This window comes from Neolamprologus multifasciatus, chromosome 23 (genome assembly GCF_963576455.1).
Source record: "Neolamprologus multifasciatus chromosome 23, fNeoMul1.2, whole genome shotgun sequence".
Taxonomy (NCBI): domain Eukaryota; kingdom Metazoa; phylum Chordata; class Actinopteri; order Cichliformes; family Cichlidae; genus Neolamprologus; species Neolamprologus multifasciatus.
In genome coordinates, this window is record NC_140460.1 from 38,892,112 (window position 1) to 38,907,508 (window position 15,397).

The following is a 15,397-nucleotide window of genomic DNA, read 5'->3' on the forward strand; positions in this document are numbered from 1 at the left end:
GTTTAAATCAATCCCTACAAGTTTGTTAAGTTAACATGTTATTTATTTCAACTGTTAATTTGTATTGTTTAGAACTTACCTTACCTACCTGTCTTCCAGAAACAAAAGGAGGAAATGTAGTTTTACTTCCTGCTTTATAGCTTCTGGGTTCATCTGAGGTCACAGGAAGAGACCAAGTGCAGAATGGGAAGAACTCTTATAATTTAATAAAGTTGATTTTAGAGGGTTTATGAAGAAGTAGATTTATTGTTATAATGTGTATTGATTACACCAGAGTTCATGTTGCCAGTAAAGAGGAGTAGTAGAGGTTTGAATATAGTCATGTTCATCGTATCTACCTACTGAATGGAATAGTCCAGAGGAGAAATTGTTTGATTAAGTGGACTATTTAAGCAGAAGAACTCAGGTGTTTCAAAAAGGGTTTTCGGGTCAGTGTAGCTGTGTGCAGTTTGACCTTAATTTCTGTTGATTTAAGTTCAGTTATGTTTATTTGAACTGAGTTAATTATAGAGTTGAGTTTCTTATTTGTTTCTTTGTAAATATTGTTTCGGTCACAAAATGGTGAATAAATCACTTGCTACACTGGACAGCATCAGTCTCCTGCACTTCTTTGACCGCATAAGTCGAGTCTTACCACACCCCCCCCCTTTTTTTTTTTTTATTAGTAGAGAGACCTGCAGAAAGGTTTCTTGAGCACCTCTGCGTAACAATGCTGTAGGAGCACTCCCATACACCCATGCACTGCTCTAAATGTTTTTTTGTTACCTCATGACTGATATGACGAGGATGTACAGACTGTGCTGTTACTTCCTGTTTTATCCCGAACAATAACAGCACTTCCCGCTTTCGTTAAGATTAAAATCAGCCAGTTGGCCAGTTTGCTTATTCATATATCTGTCGTACTAAATGAGTCACAGGTGGAGTGTTTTTGGCTTTGAATGGGACTTTGCGCTTACGTGTGCTGTCACCGCCCAGCTGGTTTGTGTTTCCCACAGTTTGATTGTATTTGCAGGCATGGGCACGTTGTTTACTTAAAGGAATAATCAATAATACTACGCGTACTCTTTAAAGAAATAACTGCGCATTAATTAGCTGCCTCTCCTGCGAGTTGCCCCGGCTCACGTTACCGCCCTGACGTGCAGTTGCAGACGTCGTTGTTCTGCTCTGCAGCATCGGCGAGCTCAGTGTAGAGACACATGAAAGCCGATCTTCACAAATTAGTCATCCAGCTGTTGGAGGAAAACTAGTCGATCAATCGCGTCGTTGATGTATGAGAAAACAAGGCTACCTGAGTAGATGTGTGGATGTAGGAAACACCTCATTTGACAGAATCTGTGCCTTTTCCTGTCGTCGCTGACTAGTTGTTAACATGAAAATGCTCATTATGCTTCAGTACATGAAGTCTCAATTCCTAAAGAGTCATGAGATGTTTTTTGGTGGGTTGGGTCAGTGCGAGGACAGACTTGAAGCATTTTATTGTCTTCATGCAGTGTTTTCTTAGGATTCATTGACTGACGCCATGTCTGTCCTCTCAAGGTCGTTCCCTCAACGTGAAGGCCTCACCCTCCTCCTCTCCCTCCTCCACCTCTCTCGTCCTCTCTCCTGGCAACTCGCTGACCCTGATGTGTGGCGTCACCGCCGACAACCTGCCCGCCCTCTCCCTGGAAGTGTCCTGGCTGGCCGACGGCCGTGAAATCATCACCATGGATCGCAGCGGGGTGGTGATCTCAAACACATCCAGCGGAGCGCGAGGAAAAACGGGGGAGGCGAGCCTGGAGCGAACAGAAACCGGCGACTACAGGTTGGGGGTGAGGGGGGTGACCATTGAAAACGGAGGGAACTACACCTGCCGCATCCGAGCGTTCATCAATAAAGAAGGACGGAGGTGGTACATGACAGCGGAGAAGACATCCAACCCTGTGACGGTGAAGGTCTCTGAGATGCGTGAGTGTTTTCCACAGTGTTCTTCTTCTTTGTTGCCACGCTATGTCTCATCTCGTATAACGTTTCAAATGAATGAGTTGAGCTTAAAGGACCAAATTAGTAACGAGAAGAAAACATTAGATAATCTTTTTAGAGTGGTCCTATTGTGGTTTCCATTGTTGTTACACTGCAGAAATGTTTGTGGTTGTCCATAAAAAGCTCTCGGGTACCAAGTGCTTTTCTATTCTCAGCTCTGTGTGATGTCAGAGAGTGTGTATCATCTCCAGCACATGGGTCTGTCCTTGAGTGGAGAAGCCCCACCTACCTTCTGTTTGCCAAGGTCAGCCAATCAGAAGCATGTTTGCAAAAAGCAGGAGAGCGACGGACGAATAAAGACAATTTTTTTAGTGTAACTCATGCAAACACTGTTACAGATGAAAGGTAAAAATATGGACATGGGTCTTATTTAAGCTCCTCAAGTAATTAAATTTATTTGTAATAACAGGCTCTTTACTGGGAAGACTGGGACTTCTTTCTGCTTGTAGCATTGTGTGCGCCTGGGATCAGGATTTCTTTCCAGCACATTGGTTTAGAGAAGAAAAAGGGGAAACGCCCCGTTCGGCTCTGCTGTGAGTAAAGCTGATGTGCTGCTAAAACAATCAGCAGTTTATTAGTTATTTTAAGCGTTTCACTGTCTAAATCCTCTCGTTGAGTGATCTTGTTGGCTGTTTTTTAATTACAGCTTCAGCTCCTATGATGGATTTGAATTGCTTTTGGACGTGTTCTGAGCTATGATGCTTTGTTTTTTTCGTAAACAGTTTACGAAAGTTTTATAAAAGCAAGACACAACAACAGTGTCATGCAGGAAACAGAATTACTCTGTTTTGATAATGGATCAAAGCCAACAACAGAATTTAGAATAAAATTAAATGAAATTAACTTCCCATCCATAATATTTGGTGTTGACTTTTCTTTTCTAAATACTGTCTAATAAGGGCTCTGTTGTGTAGTGGTTAACATCTTTACATTGCGTTTAAGAAATCCGCAGTTTGACTCCAGTAGGAGACACCAACCAACCTCAAGAAGGGTTCAAGGTTTGGGGGTAAGAAGCAATGGGCGCGTCGGGAAGATGTAAAATCTTTGCCTCTTGGGAGCTAAGGGATCAGCCAAAAGAAAGTTTAGCGTATTAACATCTACACCAACGGTGAGCTAAATCTTTGGTTTGTTAACCAAGCCGTCCTGCTCGATTGTGGCATCTCCGGTATTCAATACTGATGTAAAAGTCCTGTTATAACTGATCATAAGAACAGCTGAATTTCTGACAAATTCCCCAAATCCCAGATCTCAATGAAAGAAACAGACTATAATGAATAAATAAAAATTTGTTACATAAGAGCTCTTATTTCATCTACTGTACTATATTTAATGGTTTGGGGAATTCCCAGGAAGTGCTTTGGCGGATCGACTGGCTAAAAGTTTGAAAAGCCCAAGTGTTGGTTTATTTCAGGAAAGAAGCAATTAGTCTTTTTGTCCCCATTTCGTTTTCGGAGAGCATAAAAGACCCTTAATGATATTCATGGAGTCCAGTTTGCTTTGGTGCTTCTTGGCTGTAATATTGTCAGCAATATCAAAAGCACCTCGTAGTCCCATAATCCCTCTACGGAGTTTGGGGGACGTGGTTGCCAGAAAATACTTACATCAAAAGGAAATCAGAAACATTTCAGCATTTACTGGACGTTCAACTAACAAGTTAATAACCCAGAAATCCCTGAACATTGCGATGATTTGCCACAAGAGGTTCATGCTGTTGCTGGATTCTTCAGTCTACTTGCCCGATTTGTAGACGCAGCTCCAAATCAGAACACGGTCCCCTCAAGGTGCTTTATACTGTAAGGTAAAGGCCCTACAATAATGGAGGGAAAACCCCCAACAATCAATGACCCCCTATGAGCAAGCACTTGGTGACAGTGGGAAGGGAAAACTCCCTTTTAACAGGAAGAAACGTCCAGCAGAACCAGGCTCAGGGAGGGGCGGGGCCATCTGCTGCGACTGATGACAAAAGACACACTGTGAAAGAGAGCCAGAGATTAATAATTACTAATGAATAAATGCAAAGAGTGAAAAGAAATGCTCAGTAGTCAGCTAGTGCTCCATGGGTGACTCAGCCTTAACAGCCGCCTTTGCTTTATCACTTCTTGGTTTGCACCCAGTTTTATGGCCGGCCTTTGGAGAATTTAGCTGGGCTTTCCTTCCCCGTATCCAGCGTGTGGATCAGAGAATGTGAATCCATATCCTGGTGTGCTTTAAACAATTGGAAAAGCAGGTTCATTTAGCTTTGCTAACAATGTGCAGAAGCTGGATATAAAAGTACAGGGTGTCATTACTGTTAGCGTAAAATCTAACAGTATATCAACCAGCCCGGCTACAGAATGTGACTTTGAATGTGTGTTGTTCCTGTTTACTCTAGCCGCGCATGAATTATAAAGGCGCAGGGTGCCTGTTGTTTGCTTTGGAACCACTGAGCACACCCCCCCTCCCGATTGCAGTGCCCTCTTTCTTCAAAATCTTTAGACAAATTGTACTGTTACGAAAACAAAAAGCAAACAGGCAGATTTGTTCCAGCTACACATGTTCAGCACTGGGCACATGTTTGTTTTAAAGAGAAGTTATTGTCAAAGGTTGGCCTGAGTCGACGGCGCGAGCAAGTGAGCAGAGCTGGCGACGTCCAGCATGTTAGAAAACAGCTAATGGCTTTGTTTAGACGAAGGCAGGTCTAATGTACGTGCACATGGAGCAGTTTAGCAGGATTTCTTTATATGTATTTAGTAGGGGTGCAACGATACACAAAATTCACAGTTCGGTTCGATGTGTCACGGTTCGATATTTTCTCGATACAAAAAAATGTTCATGCTTTTTAATTTGTCATTTATTAAAATTATAAATATATATTTTAACTCAAAAGTACAGTTTTTAAATTTAATGTTGCGGAAACAACAAAGTAATAAAAATAAATCTATCTGATTGAGAAATCACTCATCTTTGGAAAAGAGAGTTTATTACAGAGAAATGTCTCTTTCCAAAATAAAAGCTATACTATACGCTTCTTCTGGGCTATATTCTCAGCAGCATATTAAACATATCAGGTCCCCATAAGGAGAATCATGTGCTAACGGCTGTCTAAATGACTCGGTAAAGTTTGTAGCATGCGTGCTTGTTGTTTTTGTCTGCTTCCTTGTCTTTGCACTAGGATGATGTCGAGTAAATGTGCAGTCATATTCGTTGTGTTCCCACTAGTGCTGTCAGCGTTAATCTGAAATGACGTTAACGCCACAACACGGCAAATCTCCGTTAACGAGCTACCACGGATCGCCCCGTGCGTGGGGCTGAACGGCCAACACGTTAACGAGCTAACTGCGCTAACACACTAGTTCCCACCAATGTATTGAGCATTGCGTGGCACAGCCAACATACTGTTTTACTTTAGTCCATGACGCGCTTACCTTCAGGGTCATACGTCACATGAAAACCAAAATAGTTCCAAACACCAGATCTGAATGAGGGTGGGGGAGGTTCAATTTGCCATGTTGCAACAAGAGCTTAGCTTCTGTCTTGCTAGCTTACCCTGCAGTGAATCTGCGTTCGACTACTCCGCCTAGGCTGCACTGTCGAGTGCAGATCCACTGAGCGCTCAACACAGACAGCATCGTCAGAAGAAAGTTGATAAAATAAATAAAAAATTTGTATTGTTCGATACATATGCGTACCGAACCGAAAGCACTGTATCGAACGGTTCAATATCGATACGAGTATCGTTGCACCCCTAGTATTTAGTATAAAACACATAGTGAGCAGTCTTATGGAGTGGTCCAGCTATTAAACTACAATATATCTAAACGCCAGCCGGTCAGTCTCAGTGGACGGTACAGTGCGCCTCTGCCAGCTGCAGGACATCCTGTAAAGTATGTCAAAGGCAGCCTTTAGTTAAACCAACAGCCATCTCTTTTCCAAACTCAAGATTCCTCAAGCCGGAGGATCCGTGTTACATTTGCAAATATCAGCAAAGCTTCGCGGGCACACGCATATCAAAGTCAGCCCGCATGAGGGCACAGTATCGAACGGCACCATCAAGGACATCGTCTCGTTTTCCAACTTAACCGTTTGTGTTTACGTGTGTGTGATAGCATTCAGACTTATCTGCATGTGTGTGTCTGCTGAGTGGTTTACAAGTGTATGAGAATGAAAGTAGGTTTGTTGAAGGCGCTCTCTGGAGAAATAAGTGCCACATACACACGCACGCTTCAAACACTGTCTTCAGTGTGTTTGTGTGTCCCACATACTGAGGGTATGAGGCGGTTCTCACTGGTGGAGCTCGTACATGCTGGCCTGGGGGTAAACATTCCTTCATACTGCGTCTGCTGAAACACACACACTAACGTTTCTAATTGACTATACAGAAGCTCGTATATTCCAAACCCGTTCCTCTCAAGTATTTTTGTGCGTGCGTGCACGTTGGTGTGTCTCTCTGTGTGTTGTCAGCCAGTCAGCTCCTATTCAACTGATGTGCGGCCTTGAGGATTGCCCCTTCTTCCCACGATGCTTTGCTACAGGCTCACCCTACCATGAAGCGCAAAAAAAAAAAACAGAGTTGGAGAACTTGTTTAGGAGTTTCCCCACGGCAGGAACACGCACAGACACACACACAGATACACACTGAGTTAAAGAGGGTGTAATTTGTCTCACCCTTGGCTACACTTCCCCTATGTGTGCGCGCGTTGTTGTGTCAGCTGGAGTCACTGTCAGTAGAGCCACTTTACTGGAAAAAAGACATCTTGTAGTTCATGCAAAGTATTAAATTTTGTGTATTTTATGAATGTGCGCAGCAGTCGTGTCTGCATAACACGCAGACACGGAGCTGTGCACATTCGCTTTGAATCTGTGAATCATTTTGGTCTCTAAGCTGCTGTTTCCAGGTTATCTAAACCACTTCATTTGTAGGTAAACTCAAAGGGTTTGTGCACACAGCTGTGGCACGTTTACTTCAAATTTCAACCAGGCAGTCAGCCATGAAACTGAGACCGTTTGGTCAGTTTTTAACAAGTCCTGTGCAGTAACGTGTCTGCTTGACCTCTTGGCTTCATATCACCTCTTTTAGTAGAGTAGACTAAAAAACATTATCAGTAAATTTCTGCAACAAAAGGGGTTTTAGTAGTCTTCATGTAACCCTCACAGTGCGCCTCACGGATCCTATAGCTAAAGGAACACGTTCACCCTTTATACAGTGTCATATGACACTGTTGGGAGGAGCAAAGACAGGTGGCTCGAGTCGTGTGTGGCTGTTTGCTGTCAATTTGTAGCAAAAAGCCGGTAGAGCAACATGTACTGGCTGCATGCATACATGGAAAATCCAGTATATGCATATGAGTCAAAGGCATCTGATCTCAAGCTGAACTAAAGGAGCAGAACTTTGATTCTTGTCACTTGTTTTGATTTTTATCTCCATCTTGAGCTTGAGCCAGTGTTTTTCTCACACAGAGGGTAAATCATCATCAACATCAATCATCAACTTTATTTATAAAGCACTTTAAAACAACCACAGCTGACACAAAGTGCTGTACATTAGAACTGTAAAATAAAATTACATAAGATATAAGTAAAAACCAAATAAAAGAAGAGTGAAATCATTAAATAACTACTTCAATTAACCCTTTAAGACCTACCATAGAACCAAGTCCGCCAGAGCTTATATTATATTTTTACATGCTGTGGAGCCATTTTTGGGAGCATTTCAAGTTGCTATACATCAATACAACCATTACAGCCTAGATTTTAATAATATGTCTGCATTAAGTGCATAGTAATTACATAAATTGCAAAAAAGTGCAATAAACTACAAAAAAATTGAAAATCGTTTTTGTTTTTTTAACATATATTTCTAGTTAGAGAAATTTAAGAGGCTTATCCCTCAAAACTGTAAATACAAAAAAGTTGCACAAAATAGTTTCCCACCACAGGAAATTTATTTTGAGTGTCTTCATAGTTTTATTTTTGAAATACACCAATTTTTATACACTGCAGGAAAAACGAAAATAAATATTATTGTGCAAATTTGCAAAAAAGCAGCATATGCATCAAAATAAACTATTTCCAGCAGTGCAATATGAGTCCTAAGCATCCCAGAAACGACACAGAAAGTCATAAAGTCAAACATAACTTTTAAAAACACCAGTATAGGCTCATTGAGGCAAATGAGTAAAAAACTACATTTCCGCAAAAATGACGTCACTTCCGGTTTCGGGCAGGTCATGACGGACATGCGATAGTTCGCGCTGACGTCTATTCCAACGTAGGAAGTGTTACAAACAGCTGATCGGATCGGCAAAGCGTGTTTCTGGAATATTATGATTTTGTTGCTGCAAGTGCTTTTTATGCAGTTTTTGCAAAGCTTTATGTGGAAGGAAACTGTGACCGAGGACAAGCTGATGGCATAAGATGTAAGTACAACTCCTCCGGTTTCATATGCAAAAAAAATTATTGCGCTAGCTCACGTGGTTGCAGAGCTACCAGGATTTAAAAGTAGTTACGCAAAACGGAGCGTGCCCACTCCAACCGGTTTTAAAGGGTTAAAAGAGAAATGAAGTCTCGCTGAGGTTAAAAGCCAAGGAATAAAAGTGGGTTTTAAGACGTGATTTAAAAGTGGACGGTGAAGGGGCCTCTCTAACGTGCATGGGCAAATTATTCCATAATTTTGGAGCCACAATAGAGAAGGCCCCGCCCCCTCTGAGCTTCCTCCTGGATCTTGGTACCTCCAGGAGCAGCTGGTCAGCTGACCTGAGAGACCGACAGGGTGTGTGGGGATGAAGAAGCTCAGAGAGGTAAGGCGGGGCAAGACTGTGGAGGCATTACAAACAAACATAAGAAGTTTAAAATGAACTCTAAAAGACACAGGCAGCCAGTGCAGAGAGGCAGCACGGGGGTTATATGCTCTCTTTTTCGAGTTCCTGTTAGGAGTCGTGCAGCCGCATTTTGAACCAGCTGCAGACGTGAGAGCAATGACTGACTGACCCCCACGTAAAGTGAGTTACAGTAGTCCAGGCGGGAAGAAATAAAGAAATGGCAGATGTCTATGCTTTTCCCAGCATTTTATTGCAATAAGCCAAACAGTGGAGCTGTTGTGGTTTTCCTGCACACACTTGCATCATGAAAAAAAAAGCTTTGTTCATTGAGATTTAATGAGGGATGATCTGGCGTTATTGGGTTGTGATCTCAAAATAAAGATTAGCATTCACACATCTCTGGTGTTGGAGAACAGAGATGTGAGCTGTTCGTTAACCACTTGATCTTTTTTCTTCTTTTACAGTCAGTCTCTGAGCACAGGACAGAAAATGAGCAGCTGAAATCTCATTTCTGTGCTGCCTGCCTGGCCTCGCGCCACGGCACAATGAGGAATTCAGTGTTATGTGTGAACCTCTGTGTGTTTCAGCTGCCACTTCACACTGAGAGGAGTCAGTGGAGGTAGTTGAACCACTTGGGGGAGGTCACAGACCCACTCAATTGGTTGTATGACTGAGAGGAGACGGTGAGACCTCTCTGCAGACAGGATGGAGAGGCTCAGCCTTCCGGCTCAGATGTGAATGTCAGGTGGTGCCATTTGCAGTGGAAACAGCTCTGATCATCCAACTGTACTGGCACCAAACAAGCTGTTATCAACCAGCTGATAAACATACCGGAGCATTTAGCGGCTAAAGGGGCAGATCTTCTTCCAGCAACAAAACGCAGATTAAAAGAGAAACTGCTGGAAACACATTAGAGTATCTTTCTCTGTGAATGTAGGAGCAAGCAATACTTTGCACACGGGATTCCTGTGAAGCTGCATTAATACATTATTGTTAGCGTGTAAAATACTGGAGCCTCATTTGTTGTAATTACCATGTAAGGCAGCTTCCTTCTTATAAGATTTGCAAGAGATCAGGTCTGTGCTATAGGATCTACTTGCAATAAAAGATGGATGTGTTTTAGATGTGCCAATGATAAATTGTCTATCTGATAACCAAGTTTTATTGAAAGCAGTTACCTTCCATAGTTGTCATGAACTTTTTTTGTAAGATTTGGAAAGAGTTGTTTAACCCTTTGCTAACAACAACAACCAAACTGATTCCTAGCTAGCTCTCAAAGAAGCTCTAAAAGGTTTTGCAGACACATGACCGTTAACTTGTCCGCCACTTGGCTGTGTGACAATCATGGTGGCAGAGTCAAGTGAAAAAGGGCCAGACCACATGTGCATGGAGCGTCTGCCATCCACCAGTTGTGAGCATTCACTGACCGGTTGGCGAGTGTTTGCCAGGTTAATTGCAATTGCTGGATAGTTGATGGATGGACTGGTTCTTATCTAATGGTTTTGTGCTCTACTTGAGCATGAAAAGCACTTTATACAACATTTATAACACACCCCACTCACACAGGCATTTTTTTCTAAGTGCTTTCTATCTGACATTTACACACATTCACACTTGCGGTTCAGTATCTTGCCCACGGATATTTAGGTATGCAAGGCGTTTAAACTGGGGACTGGAGCGGCGATGAAAGGAACCACCAACCTTATACCACCTAAGCTCCAGCCGCTCCCAACTAGGTGTGTCCCAGTCACAAAAGGCTCGAGACTAGTCAGTGAACCCCTGGCACCTGTGTGTATCTGCGATCAGCTGGCAGAAATCCTACAACCAGTGTTGCCAACTCCTCAGTAAGGAAAATCGCTATTGGCTGTCCTAAAAGTCGCTAGAAGTCGCCAAATGACGTATAAATTATATATAATTATATAATTATAACCTACGCTGTTGGAGAGAGAAATAACATCATGGACGACACATAAAGGGAGTAAAAAAAAACGTCCTAAATGCAGTTAGAATTTATTTAGAACTACAAATTAACAAATTACAAATTTCTTTTAGCAATTATTGATTTTTAATGTCACAATTCCAACCCTGCTCCTTTATCCAGGCCTGGGCCGGCAAAAGTGACCCGAAATTGGCACTCTGGTGGAGTTACTTTGTGTGTGAGAGTGTTTGTTTATAAGTAGTTTTAAACCTTGTGATCCACAAAACAGTGTAACAGTAAAAGAAGAACTGACTGCGTTACAGTCAGTGCGGGAGCAGCGGCTTCGCTCATGCGCGATTCATTTGCCGTTTGGACGCACAGGTGTGAACGTCTCCTGCCCTGATAGCAGCTGGGGGAGGACTATCCTCCGCCTGTGAGAGCTTTGGCACGGGTGAGGTGCCCAAGGCAGCATCGCTGCTTGTTGAGAGTAAGAGCGCGTTTTCATGTCAAAAAGTCGTCATAAATAAGTCTCCAATAATACCAGAAAAAGTCGCCAGATTTGTCGCTAGTCGCTTTTTAGAAAAAAAGTCGCTAAGGGGGTCTGAAAACTCGCTAAATATAGCGACAAAGTTGCTAAGTTGGCAACACTGCCTACAACTGCTTTTGTTGCTTTCAGACTGCCACAGCTGCCCACAGTTCGCAAGGAACACATGCCTGGACTTGTCTATAAACGCTCACTTGTTACACGCTGGTTGCTATTGAAAGTGCAACAGATTAAAGATAAAAAGTGAAATATTTCACTTGCGTTAGCACTTGGACCAACTTGTACTACTACTAGTTTAGCAAATAGTGTTTTCAAACAAGTCTGCATAAACTACAGCAGTTTCCTAGCAACCAAAGAAACCACAATGAGTTTTGTTGGTGCACCACCTTCTTTCCGGTTAGTTTTACCTAGCGACTGCCGACAAACTCCAGGAACGAACTCACCAGCCAGTCAGGGAATACGCACTTTTTTTCATCGTGACCAGAGATTGCATGACATTCAACACGCTGGACACCTGACATCACGCCAGAAACCTGATTAAATAATTAGCTCTTGGTTGATGTTCTATCAATTTCTGTGGATGTTTTAAAGGAGGCTGTCCTCTGCCAATCTTTATTCAAATTTTCCTTTAACGTTTAACTTTATTGTAAAATTGCAGGAATTAAAACATGTATGTGATTCGTTGGAAAAAAGAAATGCAAATAAAGAGGACGTTGTGTTTCCTCAAACCGTGTTGATGCTGCCGAGTGTTTGTGTTGTGGGTGTCCGTAGCTTAGGGAAGTAGGGTTGGCTATCATTCTTGGGGATGGTGGTTTTAATTCCTGCCCACATGTTGAAGCTGATAAGCAAGACACTAAATCCCCAGTTGTTTCCAGCATATGTTTAAATTGGAGAAAAAGTAAGTAATTTTAAACGAGTAATGTTCCACATTCATTTTAATGATCTGAAAACTGTAATTAGTCTACTTTGTGTGTAAGGGTTGCGTGAATAAGAGAGTTAAGCTTGGTAAACTTTGTTTCGTACAGGATTAACTGTATGACTTTTTCTCCCCTAAGGAAAGTGTTTAAGATGCTTCCTGCTGCTTTCCAGCAGTTTCCTGCACTCAGTGAAAATTTATCCTTCAGTAAAATGAAAAGCGGCTAAATTAAGGAGGTTGTGCATGGTCACGGGCTGCAAGAAGCTCCACTCTGTGGTTTTGTGATGTTTAGCATCTATAGAGTTAAGTATCTGTCTTTCTAGCTGCAGAGCTTGAACGTTCATTCTCTGAAGCCCTGCAGCTTTATGGCGCCCTGGCATGATTTTCACCTCGCCATCAGTCTGAGGTGTATTTGTCCAAATTAATGTAAGCCCTCTTAGTGATTCAGTGTCTTATCCGACATTAGATTAGTAGTTGTTTGAGCTGTAAACGTGATATCAAAAGCACATCTGTTCAGTGTCAGCCTGCATTTTCCCTCCGTCCTGGGAGAAGTGCGGTGTGTTGACAGAAGGAGGGAATGGCTCTTCCTCCCCCCGTTCATATCTGCTTTTCCCGTCTCACACACGCACGCACACACAATGTGCGCACACGCCTGCACGCTCCAGCGAAACAAGGGCGACTCACATGCCTCTGGTTGTTTTGACATCATAGAAACACTCCCGTTCGGTGAAACTGCTGAATCTGCTCCGGTTGAGAGTTTAACGCCGCTGCCCAGCTTAATGGCACAGTCACCGCCAAACTTCCCCAGCTAACCTCCGCTAGTCACGGCGGCTTTATCGTGGCTCACGGCCCACCTGTAAATGAGCCGAAGCAAGAAACGGTGACCAGACGCATTCCAGTTAAAGCCCAGCTCGTCGAAAGAACAACACGCAGCACTTCTGGGCTCCAATGAAACCTCTGCTGATGGCTGCACTTCCTTGTTTGAGCAAAGCTTCACTTTAACGGATTCTCGGATACATTTTCACAAACTGAAAACTTTGTAACAGCCTGTAACACTATATGCGTGTGCTTGTGCGTTAACTGGAGGTGAAACTCTGAGCTGGCTCCCACCTGATTCCTCGACATCACACATATAACGTTAAGTCTAAACTTAGACACAGGAGCCACCTTAAGAGAGGCACTTATTACAGTTTAAGATGTGAGAACAAAGTTTACAGCATATTGTATCTCTTAAGTCTTTTTTTGTGCTCATGTTTTTGGTCTCTGCATTCTCCTGTCGCAAATCAAGATCTAAGGCTTCTTTTTTTGTATTGTACAATAAATTATACAGGAAACTGCTGCTCAAAAACAGGATCTCCTCATAGTATAGATAAAAATAGAAGAGATTTATAAGAAGGTAGATAAAAAATGTAAATATTATAAAAAATGTTCTGAAGTCTAGTCATGTGCGTTCTTAACCCTTTAAAACCGGTCGGAGCGGGCACGCTCTGTTTTGCGTAACTATTTTTAAATCCCGGTAGCTCTGCAACCATGTAAGCTAGCGCAATAAATTTTTTTGCATATGAAACCGGAGGAGTTGTACTTACACCTTATGCCATCAGCTTGTCCTCGGTCACAGTTTCCTTCCACATATAGCTGCAAAAACTGCATAAAAAGCACTTGCAGCAACAAAAACATAATATTCCAGAAACACGCTTTGCTGATCCGATCAGCTGTTCGTAACACTTCCTACGTTGGAATAGACGTCAGCGCGAACTTTTGCACATCCACCATGACCTGCCCGAAACCGGAAGTGACGTCATTTTCGCGGAAATGTAGTTTTTTACCATCAGGGCCTCAATGAGCCTATACTGGTGTTTTTAAAAGTTATGTTTGACTTTCTGACTTTCTGTATCGTTTCTGGGATGCTTAGGACTCATATTGCACTGCTGGAAATAGTTTATTTTGATGCATATGCTGCTTTTCTGCAAATTTGCATTATAATATTTATTTTTGTTTTTCCTGCAGTATATAAAAATTGGTGTATTTCAAAAATAAAACTCTGAAAACACTCAAAATAAATTTCCTGTGGTGGGAATCTATTTTGTGCAACTTTTTTGTATTTACAGTTTTGAGGGATAAGCCTCTTTAAATTTCTCTAACTAGAAATATATGTTAAAAAAACAAAAACGATTTTCAAATTTTTGTAGTTTATTGCACTTTTTTGCAATTTATGTAATTACTATGCACTTAATGCATACATATTATTAAAATTTGGGCTGTAATGGTTGTATTGATGTATATCAACTTGAAATGCTCCCAAAAATGGCTCCACAGCATGTAAAAATATAATATAAGCTCTGGCGGACTTGGTTCTATGGTAGGTCTTAAAGGGTTAATGTCCTGTATCGTCTGCCCAACGGCAGAAGTTCAAAAAGATGGTGAGCAGTGAGCGAGTCCTTAAAGATGTTCGTTGCTTTCTGAAAGCAGCAGGATGTGAAGATTTCAGGGCAGGTTGGAGAAAAATGTCTGATCCTTTACTGGGAAATCGTTCGGTCAGTTCTAGAGATGATTCTGCTGGATTCTCCTCTCTGTGAGTGAAGACACAAAGTTAGTCAAAGCAAACTGCAAAGGGGGGACCACGAAAACATCCGTAACAGACCTAATCCGACCTTTCAGTTACTGTCAACTGGCTAAAACTAAAGCTATGTACAGCCACTGAGGAAGAGCCTCGTTATGAGCAAAGGGCCCAAGCAGTTATCTGTCTGGGCTTGACTGTCATGCTCCTTGATCTGTTCCTGGGGAGGTTTTTTAGCACGGTGGTCATTTGTCCCACTGAAGGATACTGCTGTCCCACAGCTCCTGGTCTCAGTGAATTTACTTTGTCCGTCAGTAATGTTGTGGCTGATAGCTCTACTAATAAAAATGAATCTATTTATTCATATTAAGATCAGTTGTGAGTTTCATGTGAGCTGAAAAATAACAATTGATGTGTAAAATTAAAAACCAGCACTTAGTGGTTAGTGCATCTGTCACCGTTGCTCTCCCTGAAATCCAAAGAGTAACTTCTCGATGTGAGCACATGCTGTGTGATGAAAGCAGTTTGTTGTTATGACAATACCTTTTCCTCGCTCTGCCCAGATCCACACACTAATGGAGCCATTTTCTTCTTCTTAAAGCTTGTTTTACACAATTTTCCTCCCTGCTTAACTCTGCAGAACGCA

At 42.2% G+C, this 15,397-nt stretch overlaps 1 protein-coding gene across 2 annotated transcripts in view; it reads left to right on the forward strand.

The window, feature by feature from the left end:
- ptgfrnb (prostaglandin F2 receptor inhibitor b) overlaps window positions 1-15,397 on the forward strand; it is a 91,671-nt gene that overhangs the window by 27,044 nt on the left and 49,230 nt on the right. For both annotated transcript variants that reach the window (XR_014872183.1, XM_085149991.1), the window contains exon 5: window positions 1,537-1,944. Coding sequence is in view for 1 of the 2 variants with exons in the window: in XM_085149991.1 (XP_085006117.1) it covers window positions 1,537-1,944 (408 nt within the window). In the remaining variant the exon portion in view is untranslated. The remainder of the gene's footprint in view (window positions 1-1,536; window positions 1,945-15,397) is intronic.